Source organism: Vombatus ursinus, unplaced genomic scaffold (genome assembly GCF_900497805.2).
Source record: "Vombatus ursinus unplaced genomic scaffold, bare-nosed wombat genome assembly UNPS02012515.1, whole genome shotgun sequence".
NCBI classification, from domain to species: domain Eukaryota; kingdom Metazoa; phylum Chordata; class Mammalia; order Diprotodontia; family Vombatidae; genus Vombatus; species Vombatus ursinus.
This window is the reverse complement of record NW_020952293.1, coordinates 797479-816529: the sequence shown is the minus strand read 5'-3', so window position 1 is coordinate 816529 and position 19051 is coordinate 797479. Positions and strand designations below refer to the sequence as shown.

The 19051-nt window shown below is 42.5% G+C and overlaps 1 protein-coding gene across 2 annotated transcripts in view; it reads left to right on the top strand.

Annotated features, from left to right (window-relative positions):
* Positions 1-148: 148 nt before the first annotated feature.
* CSNK2A2 (casein kinase 2 alpha 2) overlaps positions 149-19051 on the top strand; it is a 39897-nt gene continuing 20994 nt past the window's right edge. Inside the window, exons 1-4 of one of the 2 annotated variants that reach the window (XM_027857870.1) lie at positions 149-255; positions 1135-1246; positions 10287-10388; positions 12588-12638. In XM_027857870.1, the coding sequence (XP_027713671.1) occupies positions 152-255; positions 1135-1246; positions 10287-10388; positions 12588-12638 (369 nt within the window). In that variant the 5' untranslated portion in view covers positions 149-151. The remainder of the gene's footprint in view (positions 256-1134; positions 1247-10286; positions 10389-12587; positions 12639-19051) is intronic. The other variant, XM_027857871.1, reaches the window with a different exon arrangement.

The window sequence follows — 19051 nt, the reverse complement described above, 5'->3', positions numbered from 1 at the left end:
GCCCGTCTTCGCCGCTCTCGCCTGCGCCGCCGCCTCGTCGCTGCTGGGGCTCCTGCGCTCAGCGCCCCGGGGCCGCCGCCTGCTGCTCCTGCCGCCCCTGCCCTCGTCGCCGCCGGCCAGCGCCCCCCGCTGCCGCCCGGCGCCGCCCGCCATGCCCGGCCCGGCCGCCGGGAGCAGGGCCCGAGTCTACGCCGAGGTGAACAGCCTGAGGAGCCGCGAGTACTGGGACTACGAGGCGCACGTCCCGAGCTGGGGGTAAAGAAGCCGCCGCCGCCGCCGCCGCCGCCCCGGGCCCATGTGCTCCGGGCCGCCCCCAGCCCCGCGGGAGGAGCGAGCGCACGGCCGGCCCGGGCCCCGGCGGGGCGAGGCTGGGCTGGGCGGGGGGTGGCCGAGGCCCCGAGGAGAGCCCCCGGAGGGGCGCCGGGGAGGGAGGGACGGGGGTGCGGGGGGAGCTGCAGGGGGCTCCCTCGTGCGAGCCGGCCCACCCCTGCCCCCTCCCGGCGGGGCGAGGGGCAGTAGAGTCGGGGCTTCTATCCCGTTCCCCCGTGGAGTGAGTCAATTAGAGTCGGGGCTCCTACCCCCTCCCAATGGAGTCAGGGTTAATGAGAATCGGGATTCTTGCCCCATTCCCCGTTCCCAGTGAGGTGAGGGTTAATTAGAGACGGGGCTCCTACCCCGTCCTCCCCCCACCCCCATCCCCGGAGTAGGAGTCGGGGTTTTTACCCCCTTCCCACGGAGCAAGGGTTAGAGCTGGGATTCTTACCCCATTCCCTCCTCCCAGTGGAGACAGGGTCAATTAGAGTTGGGTTCCTACTCCATCCCCTGCCTCCCATTGTGGGGAGGGTCATTAGATAGAGTTGGGGTACCTATCCCAACCCTCCACCCAATGGAGCAGGTCATTTGGAGAGATTAGGGTTTCCTCCTCCCTTTTCCTGCAATGTAGGAGGTCAGTTAGGGTCAGGTTTGGAGCAAAGTTAAGAGACCCAGGGGGGGCTTTGACACTCATTTAGGGGAAGGAATTATGGCTGAATGCAGTTCCTGGGGCTCCATCTGGATGAAGTGTGTGTGACAGAGATTACTGAATCAGTTAACACCAAACCACTGTCACTCAGATGTGTCTCTTGCTCTTCACAGTAATCAGGACGATTACCAACTGGTTCGGAAACTTGGTCGAGGAAAATATAGTGAAGTGTTTGAGGCCATTAACATCACCAACAATGAGAGAGTGGTTGTAAAAATTCTCAAGGTGAGTCAGTGTTCTGTTGATGGTACTCTTGTGATTATTATAATAAGAGTAATGACAGCTAATAATTCTATAGCTTTTGGAGGTTTGCAAAGCCATTTACATGTCTTATCTCATTTGAGCCTCGCCATCCTTATGATAGCATGAGCTGTTTCCCCATTTTGCAGATGAGGAAATTCAGGCTCATAGAGGCAGGATCACATGGCTAGCAAGTGCCTGGGGCAGAAGTCTAGCTTGAGTCTTCCTAATTCCAGGTCCAGTGCTCTATCCACACCACCACCTAGGTTTTATAATTTTATTTAAAATTTCATGGTAGTTTTCTAGTTCACAAGGAAAACATTTACTACCATGTTCCAGAGTAAGAAGTGATGTTTGAGTATGCAGAAGAGCTTATCTTTGCTTTCCATCCAACTAAAAATCTTCTTCCATTAATCTTCCCCATCCCATTTTCTATTCACCACTAAAAAATGACGAACTAGGGGTAATGTTGACAAAATCTAAGCATAGTGTTTTAGGAATGGACCTGTTACTAATATAAAGATACTGGGTCCCCCTAGCATACATCTCAGGTGGAATTCTGTTACCTGTTTCTCAGTTGGCAAGTCAGTAGATTGCCCTCAGAAACTAGTTCCCTTATTTCCTGGGCCTGCCTTTGGGCAAGGTTTACTTGAGCATTAGTTATGTTTAATGGATGTTCTTGTTTGTTTGTAAGAGGAAATTTCATCTGGCATTGAGATGAATTCAAAGGTTGAATGATGCAGGTCAGAGGTGGGGAAAAAAATGCCACAGAACCATAACCATAACCTGTTCATTCGGCTGTGGGGATGATGTGCTGTGAGGTCATGATCTTGTGTGTTGGGATGTTTATTCTTAGTTTGTCAGGAAAAGTAGAACATGGACTCATTTGGAATGAGTCTTGACACTAACAACAGGAGGAGCCCTCTGGAATCAAATGTTGCCTCTGTGGTACCTGTTTTCCTGGCAGAAATCAACACTACAAAAGAATAGAGCTAAAACAACAATTTGGGTATGGCATTTTTAATGGAGGATGTAGTGGCATACTCTTATAGCCATGGACCTTTTTGTTAACTCTTACATAACCCATGTAGGGTAATTATCACACAGCATAGCCAGAACAAACAAAAATACTGGACTGAAATTTCCCAAGTTGATAATGGAGCTGGCTCTTGATAATAATGTTTGATAAGGGGCACAGCAGAGAAACTCTTGGAATTTAATGGGTGCTCATGGCAGTTCAGTTCTGATTTATTCAAGTAATTATGAAAAATAAAGGGAATTAAGTGAAATGAGCTCGGCTGGTAGCTGTGCCTTCTTGGTCTAGTAGCATTTTGAATAGATTTGCAGAATAAGAATAGGATTAAAACATTTTTTCATGTCTTAGTGTTGGTACTGTCTGTGAATGATGATCCTTGTTTGGTGTGTATTCCTGAGTTTCTACTCTGGCAATATTGAGAGGGGAACAGTTTCCCAACAGTGATCCATCCTTCTGCTGGAGGAGCAGGGATATGTGCTATGGCACAACCAGGGAGGGTCAGTGATAGATGGAAGCTGGCTTTCCTCTTTGTTAACACAAGGGATAACTATAATGTGAGGGATTTTTAAACAAACACACTATCTTTTTTAAGTATTTACCTCTTCAAAGTAGTCGTCTTTCGAGTTATAGACTCTTTTTCTAAGGATGTTCCTACTGCACAAAACATTTTAGAAACTTCTTCCTCTTGAGATTGCATCCGGAACCAGCTGTGAGCGTGACCAAAAAATCAACCTTATTTTTCTACTTTTTTTTTTTAACCCAAAATGCTGTTCCCAAACTTGATCACCCACTCTCATTCACTTGAATTGGCTCCATGTGCCTTTTGGTTTTTTCTTTACTATTGAGGAAGTTTGTCCCAAAAGCCTTTTTTAGTTTCCAAAAGTGTTTTGAGCAAATGGCAATTTGATTGGAATATGTACATAGTATCATAAGGTTGACTACTTTGAAGAATCTAATACTTGTTTGTAGATGTATCTTACCTGTAAATTGAGGAATGTTTATTTCAAAAATCAGTTTTGTTTAGTAGTCACACCTTATAATAATTCTGAGTAGTGACTTCACTGGGCAAATTATTACCCCCCCAACAAAACTAACACTTGGCTGTTGGTTCTCAGAATAGCTTAGTGAGATGGAAGCTCTGCACCCTATTTTTACAGGTGGAGAACTTGCTAAAGGACACTCTTTGTGTACCTGAAAGAGATGCGATACACTGAGGTTTGCTCGGTTTTCAGCTAGTGCTTTGTTTATCAAACTGTGGTGTCTCTGGCTTCCTGACCTAGGATCAGAACGCTAAACGGTATTGAGGATTGGGTCAGATTAAGAGCTGGTTCTGTGGTTGATGGGAGCATTAGCTAAGTATCCTTTGGATGAGAACCTCTTGACAAACACATTTTCGACAGCATGGGGTCAGGATTACCTTGCCTCCCCTTGTGAACACTAATCAGCACAACAAATCACACAAAAATCCTGACATTTTATGCCTCTTTACCCACATGGGTTGAGAAACTACAGTGAAGTTAGTGACTTTTCGTTGTATGTCTGACGGGCTAGATTCAAGTCAATGTAAGTGACTTGAAAAATATTAGAATCTTTGTTTATGAAATGTCCTGCTATATCCAGATAAAGTATAGTTGACATTCCCCCTTTTTGGGTGTGTCTTCTGATAATTGATTAGAGAAGAGTCAAGTCTATTGTAAATGACTAACTGCATTTAATATTGGGGGACCTGAGAAAAGCTGCCTCTTCAAATAATCCTGCTGTGAGTTAGCTACAGCTAGAAATGAGTGAATTTAAGGGAAGTGCACAAAATGATAAGTAAATTCCCTAAGAAAAGAGCCTGCCTTTTGCAGTATTCTGTAAAGTGAAGAGGACCATGGATATTTGGAGGGCAACTCAGAGGCTATGGAATCTAACCCCCTCATTTTACAGATAAGGAAACTGAGACCTAGAGAGGAGGGACTTACCCAAGGTCACACAGAGTAAATGGTAGAGTTGCTCAGTTTCATTTTAAGAAGCAGCGTCAGGAAGGACCTGTGTTCCAATTCTGCCTTTGACACTAGCTGTGGGACCCTGTGCACATATGTTTGCTTGTTGTCTTCTCCTTTAGATTGTGAGCTCCCTAAGGGCAGAGACCATCTTTCTTTTAAGCCCCAGCACTTAGCACAGAGAGTGGTGGTACACAGCAGGTGCTTAATCAGTGCTTATTGACTGACCTACCTTGGGCGAAACCACTTGACCCCTCTTATCCTCAGTTTCTTTATCTGTAAAATAATGATAATAGCCTTTTCCCTCCTAGAGTAGATAAGATCAAATGAAATAATTAAGTAAAGTAAGTGCCACCTCAGAGAACCTGCTGGATTTCCTTCTGGAGGTCCTCTGCGTAGTCTCCCTGCAGCCTGGAGGCCGTGTGTGGCCTTCTGGGTCCTCAAGTGCGGCCCTTTGACTGAATCCAGACTTCACAGAACAAACCCCTGGGTCTAGCTCCACACAACGCAGCCTCCATCCAGAACACCTGGACTGGAGCCTCTCCTTGGGCACGTCCTGCCTCTGGGACTCTGGACAGGGCTTTTAGGATGGCTTGTGCCCATTGGACACTGCGGTTTGGGTGCTGAAGAACAGGTGCTCATGTTGGAATTCCTACACCAGGAGTTCTCTGCATTTGTGAAATCACAAGTATAGTTTGGTTTGGATTTGTAATTCTCACCTTTTGTCTCCATATGCAGATCCTAACCATGGGTGTTAGGATGCTGAACTGATGAAGTGAAAAGTCCACCCCACTCCCACCCCCACCCCCCATCAGTCAGTGGAGACGTGTGGGCTAAAGCTTAGGGAATTATTAAAAAGAAAAACCCAATAACTCAACAAGCTCCTGCACCCCACAAGGCATAAGAAGGTCCCGGGAGGGTTTGGTACCTTGTTTTTTGATACAGAATTTTGTGAGAAGTGGGGGTGATGTATATAAAGGAATGGCGGAAGAGGTGTGCCCTAGCTTTCAGTTGACAGGTATCAAGCACCACCTGTGTGAATTGGTATTCCCACAGACCATTGACAAAGGCATTGTCCTTACTGAACATTGGGAGGAGAATTTTTTAAAAATACTTACATATACAGTGGCTGGGAAATTGTTGTTTTAAGATTGTCAGTGAATTGTCTTCTTGTTAACAGCCTAGCTGACAAGTATTTCTGTTGGCTCTCTGAGCACGTGAACATTTTTTTACAGAAATGGTGGGGATCCTGGGGGGGAGTCCTCTCATAGAGGATAAGAAACCCGCCCCCTCCCTCCCTGGGCACAGGTTAGTGGCTGTTAGTGACTTGAGAGCTGGGCCACCTCCCTCTTCCGAGGCCTGCATGGTCCTTTTCCTCTTTTATTTTCCCTCATGATAAGTTCTCTCTCTTTACATTCACGCAGGCAACTAGTTGTGTAGATCAAAGGCTGCCTCCCACCCCACCTCCTCTCCAGTAGCAGGATATTCAGACCATATCTGTTTGAATCTGTTGTGGAGTCTTGTTTTCTGCAGGCAACCCTTTAAGACTGCATATTGCAGTCTTCCTGATTATCTCCCTGATAGTATTGTCAGATTTCGGAATGATGCTGCCCTGGGTATTTTTAAACAAAATTTTATAGATACTTGGCAGAATATGGAACCATGTATATGAAATATGGTATGTATTTAGGTTCTTCAAGTAATTGATTCTCCCTGGTTAATTACTTTGGGGATTAGAGGAGTTCTTATGACTCTGTTAGACCTGAAGTTTCAGAATTGTGGGCACCCAGGGCTGAGGAAGGGCTTTGGAGCGCACCTGGTCCAAGCCACTGGTCTTCGAGGTGAGGGAGCTGTGCCCAGGGGCGCCAGGGGCACCTTGAGAACCTGGAGGTCTCTTCTCCAGGTTGTAAAGTTGTCACGATCCTCTTTGTTTTTTTAGTACAAATTCCAAAAATAACTTTTATTTTACTATGTGAAAAGTAAAGTTGTTTTTGGTAATTCCAGAAATGTCCTGACCTCCTGTAACTAGTTAGGTTGTGCAATTAGCAAATGTACAATTAATTGAAATTAGGCTGCATCCTAGTAGCCATTGTTTTCCACAATTGCCGGTGATGAAATGAATGCCTTGGTGATGTAATCAGTGGCTTGTTAGTAGTGGAGCAAAAGTAACTCAACTAGTTTGAAGTATCCTGGTTGCTGGAGTCCAGTCCTAAGTCAGCCCCTTCTGCTTCACGGGTGTGCCCTTAGGATGGGCAGAAGGGACTTGGGTACAGCTCTGATGGGACCAGTCAGCTCTGGTCATGCAGTCTCAGGCACCAAACTCCATACAGAGCTCGTGGCATGGACTTTTTTATTTTGTCTTTGTGTTCTTAGTACCTTACACATAGTAGGTCCTTTGGGCTTAGATCGCGTACACTGAACCATTAGTGTTAGCATTATAAGGGCAAAAATAAAACAGTTCCTGCCCTCAAGTAGCTTGTATTTTGCCAGGGAGGTGCAACATGTATGCCAGATAAATAAATACAAAGTATATAGCAAGTAATACAAAGTAATTTCAGAAGAGCCAGTGAAGGAGAGCAGTAACAACTGGGGCAAATTCCCAAAACTACCTGTTGGAGGGACCCTCAAAGCTTACCTTGAAGAAAGCGAGGGAATCAAAGATGTAGTCGAGGACAGAGTACTCTCCAGACCCAGGAGACAGGCTGGAGATGGCTCGTCCTATCTAGCAAGGGCTCCTCGAAGACCAGGTTTGGCTCCAGTGAGGGTGGGTGTGTACAGAGAGCAGACTGGAGTCGAGGCTTGGGGTGCGGGGCGCTTTACATGCCAGCCTACAGATGGGGTCTTTTATCCTGGAAACAGCAGTGATTCGAAAGTAAGGTCGGAGGTTTTAACTATGTTAACATATCAGATGAATTTAAATCTGTCCAACAGTGTTAATTACTTAGGATTGCTTGAAGAATTTCAACTTTTGCATTTCTTAATAGCTTGTCTTTAAGTTTGCATTTTGTTGCTGTAGGTCTCAGTTTTCACTTAAAAAGTTCACTCTCACATTGGGGAAGGCAAGAGCTGCAGGAGTGATATTATTCTCCCTGGGCTACCTAGCATTGGGTTCTACCCGAAGTGGTCGGATTTGATGTTTATTTTGTAATGCTCTGGGGCAGGCAGGTGATGGGAAAAGGAAACTTATTCTCATTCTCTGACTTTGCACAAAGTTTAAAGTGTGTATTAAGTATTTTCTTTAAACATATTGTGCTTAAAACATACTTTGTTCTCTGTTGTCCTCTGATGTAGCTAGATTTAGTGTTTCAAGTTCTCAAATTTAGATACTTTTGAGATACCTGTTCCTCGTTTTGTCCACTAAAATTTAAGTAAAAAAAATACAGTGTTATGTTAACATAGCCAAACTGCTTTGGTTCAGATTTTCTAAACAGGGATTCTGTGAGCTGAGGTCCAACATGGAGTAACAAAACTTAAAATTGGAATATTTTTCCAGAAATAAGGGCTTGAATTAGGAGATTATCATGGAAGCATTTGTAGCTTTGTCTCAACTTTGAATGGCTGTTGTGCATATGTTGGTTTGTTGATTCTTGGCAGGAAGTTAAAAATTCTCCTATCTGTAAAAAAAAAAGAACAAAATAATTCATTTTATCAGATCAGGGTCCTTCATTGGTATGGAGTTGAAAGAAAGTAATTTTATAGCTCCCTCTGCTCCATTATAAGACCTTCTGTAAAATAATGAAATGCAAAATCATTAACTTTCTTCTATGGTCATGCTCTCCAATTCCATTTGGAAAATTAAAGTTACCATTCCCAAGGAGCTCATTTGTGGTTTGGCTACTGGAACATCTCCCAAGTTTAAAGGGCTGAGCAAAGATTAGATGGAGTCGCAGGTTAATTCAGGCCAAAAATTAGATGCCTGCACTTTCATGGTATTTGCCTTTGAGCCAAAGGACTTTTGGTTTGGGCTGCAGGACACTTTGTGGTCCTCTAGGGAAGGGGCAAAGCCAAGGAAATGCAGCCCTGTCCTTGCACACCAGTCCTTCCAGGTATGGGCTGCCATCCTCAGCTGCCAGAATGGTATTTGAAAGTTGATATCCTAAGCAAGTGGATAGGTTTTACTCACATCATGGGCAGAAATGGGCCATCCAGGAGCACTGTGTCTGCCCTCGCTGTTGTTAACCAAGGAAAGAATAGCTAGGATTTATGGAGCACTTGAGAGTTTGGAAGGGGCTTTACAAAGACTACCTCAGAATATCTGGTTTGCATTACAGATGCTCTTTATTTGTATGGGATAGCCTTGCTAAAGCATCTCATTCAGTGGACCATTCCCTACAGCTGGCCTAGTATTTCTGTATCAATATTACAGATTGGCAAGGTTGGTGCAAAGATCCTTTTTTTCTTTGCTGTTATTTCTAGGAAGTTCCTTGCAGTTTTCTTCTGCCAGATGACCACTCCACGAGTTGCTTTTCTTTGAAAAGCATTGCTTGTTGTGTTAGCATGTGCTGAATAATTGATAGGCGGAAGGCCCCTTTCTCTAGGTCATTGGGCCTCAGCCTTTGTAGGGAGGAGCTCATTTTCATTGAAACCCTGATTCCTGGGGTCAGGTGTTCCTAAGACTGCTGGAGTGAGTGGGGGAGGGGGCTATTGTGGATTTTTTTTTTTTTTTTTTTTGGTCAATTTAGTAAACTGAAGCTAAAGTATAGCACTATGGTAAACTATAACTGGTAAACTATAGCTAAGGCAGCTGACTACAGTGGAAAGAGCACTGGCTCTGGGGTCAGAGGACCCAGGTTCAAGCTCTGCTTCTGATCCTTAATCCCTGGTGTGACCACAGGCAAGTCGTCTACCTTCCCTGGGCCTAGGTTTCCTGATCTGTAAAAGGGATAGGGTGGGCTTGGACTGCATGGTCCTTGAGGTCCTTTCCAGGTCTAACTCTGTGAACTAGATCATGGACACCATCGGGAGAAGCGTGTAATTGGTGACTGTCCCTTTGGCATGTATGTATGTATGTATATATACCAAGTTCACCTGAACAGAATACTTTAGGCACATTTGGTAGCACTGTGGCCAGCCAGTTGGCATCACTTTCTGTTTGCCTGTGCAGATGTGTGGATGACTGTTGATGTCTCATTCTTAGCTTGTTGTTCCCACAGACACATATCTTTGGAAAATTCTCTTCTGCCATATGTAGAGACTGTGCCCCTGCTTGTCATGTGCTTTGCACTCTGTAGTCATGTTTAATGTGTTGTTCTGGAGGCCTTGTCTGTCACTCACCAAAAACGGGGCCGTGTAGTAGGGATAATGCTTTTCCTCTGAAACTCATCGTTTGAGTCAGTGCACTACTCAGCTGGCAGCCTCCTGCTGAATCCTAAATGTGCAGAGGTTTTTCAGTCAGTGTCAGAGCAAAAGCTGATCTCTTTTTTGCTGATCCAACATCTGTTTCTTTAGAAATGGGATCCAGTGTAAGAGCTTACCGGGTCTGTTGCCGACTTCAGATCCTAGATCTGAAGTCCATGGGAGCCAGCAGCTGAGACTAACCCAAGTTTGAAATTGGATTGCAATGGACTGGCCTCCACTTACTTGCTGGAAGGTGAAATACTCATGTATAAACCAGTGCAAGAACAGGTGTTTTACTACCTTGTTTCAGTTTTGGGGGAGTCTGTGGACTATAAGATGTACAACTGCTAGTTCAGAGATGTTAAGATGTTAGAGATTGTTAAGATTTTCCATTTGGCATTTGTCTGTCTGGCAAACAAGCAAGATCTGGAGATCAATCTGCAGACTTATCTGAATGGGATGAGTTTAAGGGTCTCTGGCATCTGAGCTCCACAAGGCTGCAAGGGCCTGGAACCTAAACTCACTCTAATGGGCTCAGATGTTTGATCTCCTGCCTTCTTTAGGTTTAGAGAAACATTTTGTCAAACAGCCTAGTTGTGTAGGATACAAGTAAACCAGAGTTAACTTCAAAAGGAGTCTCACTTCTGATTGCTCTTATGTATTTAAGCCAGTGAAGAAAAAGAAGATAAAACGAGAGGTTAAGATTCTGGAAAATCTTCGAGGTGGAACAAATATCATTAAGCTCATTGACACTGTGAAAGACCCGGTGGTAAGTGCCTGAGGGGCTTTGGGGTCCCACACTAGGTTAGTGAAATGTTTTTAAGCTGTACTTGTAATCTAGGTTTTTCCCCCTGCCTCAGCAGTGCCTCACCAGCCTGCCATTTTTGTGGTTATTTTAAAAACCAAAGAGAACATTACAGTAGTAAGAAATGCCCTTTATTGAGGGTGCCGATCATACTTATCTTTTGTGGAATGACTTTTTTTTAATCCAAAAAGAGTTTGGCAGTTCAAAATACCACCTACCACTAATTTTTCTTGGAACTCTTGGATTCCATAGAGCATAGTTGTTTGAAAAATACCTCTAAATGAAAATAAGAACCCTGTTCTTCATCCTAAAGGTTTAATCCTATAACAATATTGCAAGTATTTCAGGGTTTACATATTCTACAGGTGAAATTGAGATACTTGCTGAAATTTCCCAAGGATTTTTTTTTTTTACCTATTTCAGATTTGATGTTGCTGAATTAGTTTCTTTAGTAGGATAACTGAGTTTGAGTTATTTTGACTGACTAATTCAGGTTGAAGAAGCCCCTCACTTTTTTTCCATCTCATTTCTTCCTCTCTCTTGCTTTTCTGTTTTTCTCCAGACATGCCTAATTACTCTCTCCTTTTCCATAATAACCTAATTTCCTTTGAAGAAATTTACTAGTCTTCATCTGTGGTGTGTACTAAACAAATTAAGGAGTCTGTTCATTTTTTCTTAAAGGCCTGAGACAATTGCTAAGATAAGCCTAATTCAATCCAGCAAACATTTGTGAATTTTTCTTCTTGTGTATAGAGCACTGTGCTTGGATGTTAGGAAGATACAGAGAATGAATAAAACATGATACCTGCCTTCTTGGAGCTTAGAGAATTAAAATGACAGCATGTACAGTTGAAAATTTTGTGATGCAGCATTGAATTCCAGCTGTCTCCCTGAGAGAATGGTCACTGTTAATGCCTAGAAATCAATGCTCGCTGCATGATTGTCACATTTAAAAGTACCTCCATGTCAAACAGTGTGGATTCAAATGAAATTGTTTTCTTCTGTGGACACACTTTAGTGACTCTTAACTATATGCAGAATGCTAGAGAATATACTTGTGTCCCATTCATCCTTGATAGGGGCCATTAGCTGGTCCTGAGAGGTAAACAGCACCCTCAGGATATTCCCATCTCCATGAGTGCCCAGCGAGCATGCTTGCTTTGTCCCCGGCAGCTCCTGATCATTGCAGTTGGGATAGCTAAGGAAGCAATAGCCAGCTGCCAGCCTCTGGCTGAGACAGACCTATGGTGGGGGTAGAAGAGGAGGAAGTGGGCTCTTCAGTCTACCTGGATGGTGCTGGTGGTGAATCATTGTGTTAGTTCCTGCCACCACTGTTCATTGGGCTGGCTAAGGGGTAATCTGGACAGGGCCTGTTCTGGACTTCTAGGGGCTTAGATCCTAGATGACTACTGCCCACTTCTATCAGGTCAAACACGAGCCGTAAAGCTTTTCATGACTGCTCTCTTCTCTGTTCTCTCCTCTAAACTATAACCTGCTTTTTTCCTTCTATTTGAGAATTAACTTGACCCAAGTTGGTCATTCCTTGATTTTACTTTGAACAAACCTGGTATATGAACATCAGGATTTAGACAGTGGATTTGGGGTGGTTGTACATTTTATGCAAAGATTCTCAAGACTTCTTTAGATATAGTACAGCATTGACAGTATTAATTATAAACAGCTTTTCATCACCTGGGCCATATGAAGTCCAGCAGTGTCCAGAGTCTAGTCTCTCTCAGCCAAGGGTCCAATTTTCTGCTTTAGCTCACTGAACACTTTCTAGACAAAATCCAGAATCATTCTGTCAACTTTTTTGATTTACTCTGAACAGGGCAAGATATAACATTTAGAATATCATTTCTGGTCACCAAGTGGTAATGCTGAGAAGTGCAATTTCTGATTTAATGGGCCAAGCCTATTGATAATCAGGAACACTAGGCAGGTTTCATTAGGCACTCATTTTTGTATGTCTTTGCCTCGAGCACATTCTGGCCCAACTCAGCCCAGATTCTGATCAGAATTGTTAAACCAAGGCTGATGGCATGAACTCTTCATTGAGATTCCAAAGCATTGTGGTTTTGAATCTAAGTGGGAACTTGGGAGTATACAGCAAAAGCAAACTGTATTTTTTTTTTTCTTAAAAATCACTTTTATCTCTTACAGTCAAAGACTCCAGCTTTGGTGTTTGAATACATCAACAATACAGATTTTAAGGTGAGTATATATGTCTAAGTGTCTATCTATAGAAATTCATTTGTCATCCCTTAGGTATACAGATTAGGAAGGAGGATGTATTTTAGATATGCTAAAACTCAAGAAATGCTGGAAGGACTGGAAAGACTGTAATTGGTGATGGTAGGAAATAATAAAATTGATGAATTACCACATTTTGTGATAGTCTGGCTAACGGATTAGGGCCTTTACAGAGTAACAAATAAAGTAGAAATCGTACAATTATTGTTCTTCCTGGTAACCACTGAAAGTAGTGGTTAGAAAGCAGAAAAATGAGAAGGGTTATTGCATTTCCAAAAATTACTCACACCCCTCCCACTCTTAATATAGCCCTGACTGCTCTGCTGTGTGTTCAATCTAAGATAATCCCTCTGCTGTGATGGTCTATTTCTGGCCAAGTTGTTGATAGAGATGTAAGCTTCGATCTGTTCAGAAATCCTGTGGGGCTAGTATGGAGTGATGATAACCATGGACTGACACAGCTCTTTTTTGATTAGAAAAAATATGTATTAAACTCAAAGCACTTACGAATGTATTTGTACACGTGTGTGTTTAGTGTGTCTTCCTTCAAGCCATGGTTTTCACGCTTTGGAAGTTATAGCACTTGTATGTTGGTGGCTTTTTGGGTTTATTAAGATTAAAATCCTCCTGTTGTGAGTTTGGAGCATGAGATGGAGGTTCTAGCTCAAACACACACCTCTTTATGATGACACTTTGTCTAATCAGCTGTTATTGAGGCAGCATGGCATAGGGTAATCCGAAGGCCTGCTTCTGATGCATGCTCGCCTCACAGTGCCCCAGGCAGCTTTAAGACTAGAAGATACAGTTTGCTCATGTGCGTTGGCTGGTGGAGTTTGCAAACTGAGAGTTGCCGAAGCCCATGAAATCACAAGTCTGAAGCAGACTAGACCTCTTAGAAGTACCTTGTAGAACTCTGGGTTAATCTTGAAAAAAAGGTCTCAAGTTTTTGGAGGTAAATGGCAAAATTATAAGTGATTGAAATGAGTTTACTCTGCTAACTCTGTGTCAGTGAATATGAGGATTCTGTTTTGTTGTGGGTACCATGATTGAGAAGCGGACTAAGACGGGTTGACAGTTGAAAAACTTTGGTATTTATTGGAAATGTTGATTTCTGGTCAGAATGAAATGATTTAATCCTTACGTTAAATTTTCCTTAGAGTAGTCATCTCTGCAAGGTGAGGTTAACAATTGCAAAAAGTAAGGAAGAACACCCACGTAATAACCCGTTGACAAATTTAACATAATACCCAGTGCAACTTTTTGTAGCTATGACAGCTTTTCCATTTAGGATTGCTTTGTAGATGTGAAACATTCATTAGTGAACAATTTCTCCAAAATAACGAGCTCTCTGCTGCCCCTTCCCCTTTTTTCCCTCAGAGGGGTCTTAGAGTATTCTTTTTTTTTTTTTTTTTTTTTTTTGCGCTGGGCAGTGGGGTTAAGTGACTTGCCCAGGGTCACACAGCTAGTAAATGTTGTGTGTCTGACGTGAGGTTTGAACTCAGGTCCTCCTGACTCCAGGGCTAGTGCTCTATCAGAGTATTCTTACTGATAAATGGTTCATCACATTTTACAGCATGAGTGACCCAGGCTTCTGGATATTTTTATCTGTCGTGAGTGGGAATATGAAAGCATGAATACTTCTTGATGTGCCAGATCTTCAAAAGCTTTCTGAATCCCACTGGGTGGATGCTGTGGTGGTGCAGATCCCAGCCAGACCACACTGTCTCAGATGCTGTGGCAGTCATCATGTACATTTTTGCACAAGGCTTCCACAGGGCTCCACCTGACACACTGGAAGCATTTCCTGGTGGGCCAGCCATCAATTATGCTTGGCTTTCCTTCTTGCTCCATGACTCCCCCCTTTTTTAGTTCTCAGTGTCTTAGATTAGGGCCTTTACACTTCTCCTGAGTGATTCTTTGTATGTACTATGTTGCAGCCTGTTTAATGCCCCCCGTATAAGAGGTGATCTCCTGTTGGTTTACTTGCAACTGTAAATCTTTAGAAATGATGGTGTTACATTTGCTCCTAGACATAAATCATCATTAGAAGAATATTTGTCTTAGAAAATAGGCCTTTTCTTCTTTTTTTCAGGGAGAAACTTGGGGTCAATGTAAATATTATACAATTTCCCAAAGACAGTCTAGCCCACTCTTCTCCCATTCCGTTTTGGGTCCCCTTCATTGTCTATTCACATGTGTCTGTCAAGATATACACATTCACATACATGTATGCACCACCAACTCTAAGTTCCTTGAGTGATACAAAGCCTTTTATTCGAGACATTTAAAAGCAGACCTTAACAGGAGGTTTGTAGTGTCATCTTCCAATATTAAGATGTCTGGCTGCTTAGTGGGATCTTGTTCATTGGTTCATAAATTACCATGCTCTTTCAAGAGAACAACATAATTAATTAGCTGAGGTCTTTTAAGACACATGGCCAGGTTTTTGGATGCTATGAAATTTCATAAATTCCTCGTAACAGAAGATTTAGGAAACTATAGACCTAGCATTCCCCAGGGTCTCTTCACCTTTAGTGTGAAGCAGTAAATGTTTTTTTTTTAATTCTTCTTCCTATTCTCAAATCAGCTTTAAACAGAATAATTTCAGTAAGGTTAAGCTGGTTTCATTAAAGAAAACAGGGCTAAAGATTCACATCATTGAGAGCCTATGGGAGATGATTATAATCTATTTATAATTAAGCATTTGGGTTATTTGGAATGTTTACAGATTGGTCTTTCCTTAATTGCCAGTTCTGCCTGGTTCCTGACTTAGACTCTTCTGGATATTCTTATATAGAAATGACAGCTCTTACAGTTTAATGAGAGTACTTTGGAAATCATTTAAAAAATCATCAATCAGTGTTTCATCACCTAGAAAACTAAAACACTAGGTTGCAGAGGTGGGTTTGTGAGAGCACATCATGGCAGACCATTTGTTGTCATGACTGTCTTTCAGCCACACATCTGATTTTGCCCCACTCTTAAGTGGTTAAGTAACTTGCTTAACAGCGGCATCCAAAAGCCACCAGTGGTTCACTGTCAGCTCGAGGGGACACATCAGGTGGTCCCATGGTGACAATTTGCAGACACCGCTGTTTTCAGTGTCTTTATTGATGATTTGGAAGCCAGAACGTGTCATTAATATTATTAGGCGGGCTTCTTAGTATTTTGGAAAACAAGACTAAATCAATTTGGAGGAACTGTCCAACAAATGCTGGATAAAATTAGGAAGAAACACATACGATAGGGAACAAAACCCAACAATTAAACCATGGGATAGTTTGATTTAGGCCTAGAATTATGGAAGAAAAAGACCTAAGGGTTAGAGACAATGCCAGCATCTTTGTGACATTGAATGGGAAGGTAAGTAGCAGTATGATTGGAATGGATTTAAATGAGCAAGGCCTGGGAAGCACTTTTCCCAATTTTAAGAATTATTGGATTCTTTTATCTAATTTGAAAAAAAGTGTAAAGTCCCATATGGAGGGAAAATATGTCAGGGATTTGGGGTTGTTTAATAGTCTTGAGAAAGTGAAATGGTGGTTTTTATTGCTCTTATCAGGTATGAGAAGGGTTTTAATGAAGGGAATGTGGGAGTGCTGGTGGTGTTTTCCATGTCTTTGGGAAATTGGACAAGAGGAAATGGACATAAAATAAAGCACAAGAGCTTTCATTTGGATGTGTGAACAGGCTTCCCCATCAGGATGATGCAGTACATAATGGGCCTACTGAGTTAAGTGGCTTTGATGCTTCTGTTCCTGCTGCCTAGACCATATTCCAGCTTTACATCCTGGTCAGATCTTTTATATGACTTGTTGTGAAGATAAGATATTTATTGTTGGAAATAAAGTTAACTCAAAGTGTGGAACAAATTAATAAATAATCGTTTTCAAGATGTAGTGAGGGTGTCATTCTTGTGATTTCTAAAACTGTGTCCTTAGGACCAAGAAACGTATTTCAACTTAAGATTATTAAGATAGAAGGTTGAAGACTTTACAGTTGGACACTTGTGGTTGATATATTTATTGACTTTTATCTGTACCTGCTTCTCGTTATCGTGGATGTTTCTAATACTGCTGGAGTTAGATTTTCTTTAATTTCCTTAAGTTGGTAGAATTATTGACCTGGGAGTTGCTTTGGTTCTTTGGATTGCGTATGCATTGCTTCAGTTGCAAAATTCCAGCTGCAGGTCCACTATACTCTAATTCCCTTCCCAAGGCCCGTTGGAATTCTTGGGTGTGCAGGCATATGTGTGTGAGAAAGAAAGACAGACAGAAACATAGACGTCCTACTCCGCACATGCTTGTGGATTTGCCAGTGGGCAGACGGTTAGCTGTGGCAGAAAGACGCTCCTAAGCTTAGAGTCTGTTCCTCGGCCATTCTGGGCCTGCAGTTCTGAACTGAGGAGCCTCCTGAGTCTGAGTATGGATCACATTGAGATGTCCTCCACTTGAACACTTAGACCAGAATGGTTGGAGGGAACCTAGCATCTACTGACTTGAGGATCCTCTTGGGGCCAATCACTGTGGCTATGCTGGGAGGCCCTGGCCTCAGTGAGCATCTGAAACAGACCTGGTATGGGAAAGCTACTGTTTGATAATTGTGAGAAAAGTAGTACAGAGCTTTGGGTGGCCTGTCTGTGTATCACACTCAGATGGAGAGATACTGTGACTTAGGGAGCAGAATGCTGCAGTGAGAGTCTGGACATCAGGATGTGAATTCTTTCCTAGAGGCTTAGTTTGACCATTGGCAAGTCACCTAATGTCTAAGCCTCAGTTTCTTCATCTGTAAAATTTGGATGATACATGTTCTACCTGCCTCACAGGGCTGTGAGGAAAAAATTGAGCAAATCTTAAAAGGGTTACTAATAGAAGTGTGAGTTTTTAGTGAAAGCTGAAGAGACCTTAAGAAATCAGCTCCAGCTCCAGCCCTTCTTCTTACAGAGGAGGAAACTGGCTGAGATTGGAGAAGCAGTTCGTCTAAGGTCATGTATCCTGTAAGTAACAGAGCTGGCCTTCCCACCCAAACACGCCGCTTCTGAAGCCAGGGTTCTCTCTCCCCCACCTCCCACTTCCACTACAGACATGACCAGAGACTGATGGAAAGACACCTCTTCTCATTAAGAGGATGAAAAGATTCTGATCCGAGGACTCCAGTTTCCTGTCTTCACTCTGCTCGGCACTTGTTTGTTAGGCTGTGTGGGTCCAACTTCTCTGCCTCTTAAATGAAACTTTTTTGATAGGTGATAGATGAGTATACTTTGAAAAATGCAAAACTACCGTGCAAGTGGTTTTTACATTTTTTTCCCCATTCAGATAAAGTTCTATTTTAAAATCACTACTTTCCTTTCCATTTTAAGTTTGTCACTCTTGTCTTGATCTGGCAGCAGGATGGGTATTCTGAGTATCACCTGTCATTTTCAGTATCATAAGATCACATCGGTCAGTCGCAGTCATATTTTATACAAGTTAGATTTAGGGAAAGTGTGGCTTTTATTTGGACCAGTCCATTTACCTAATTGGTCCTTTTCCCATACTTTCCCAAGGAACTGGGCAAGAACAATTTAGATTGACTTGCAAACGGAATGTATCCCATTTTATATCCTTTTCTATTATTTCTCTCCTTTGATAATACCCTTCTGGAAGCACAGTGATTATGATTGGCATCTTTGTTTGGTTTGGGACAGAAGCCTTTGGAGATTTCAGTGAAACCTAACTTCTGAGTCCCCACCAAGGGCTTTGCCATTGTTTCTGCTCTTTTTGTGCAGGCTTTATAAATGTTCCCTCCCAGCTGGCTAGAATAATGGGACAACATTGTGAACTCACTGTTCAGTAGTGACAAATCAGTTTTCCTAATTAAAACTACCCAAGAGTACAAAACTGTATTTGTTGTAGCAAATTCCATGGCTGGGATTGTACATGAACTTACAGTAGGTTTAGTTTTCCATAGTCTCTTTACTGTCTCCTTTTTATATCTGAAATTAGCCTTATTTAAAAAATTGGAACCTAAATCTGAAAAAGCAGAGAAAGGGAAGTTAGATAAAATATGAAACTATGTTTTTATTTTTAATATTACTGTTATAAAATCTAAATGTATCATGCAGATTATGTTGAAGTTGGTTGAAACATTTTACTTAATATTTATGGGAGGAGAAAGTCATTTGAGTAATTGATGCAGGCTGGTGAGTGAGAATTGACTTCTTTCTGAGGTACAGCCAGCGGGCACCAAAGGAATTGTACCTGGGTTTGTATCTGGGTCTGGCTTGTTTATAATCGGTATCTTTGTACGTAGATGGGCCTCTGCCTGCCTTAACCTCTGGTACATTCATGAAGTGTTCCTAAGTAGCTTATGTAGTCCAGCCTCATGCAGCCACT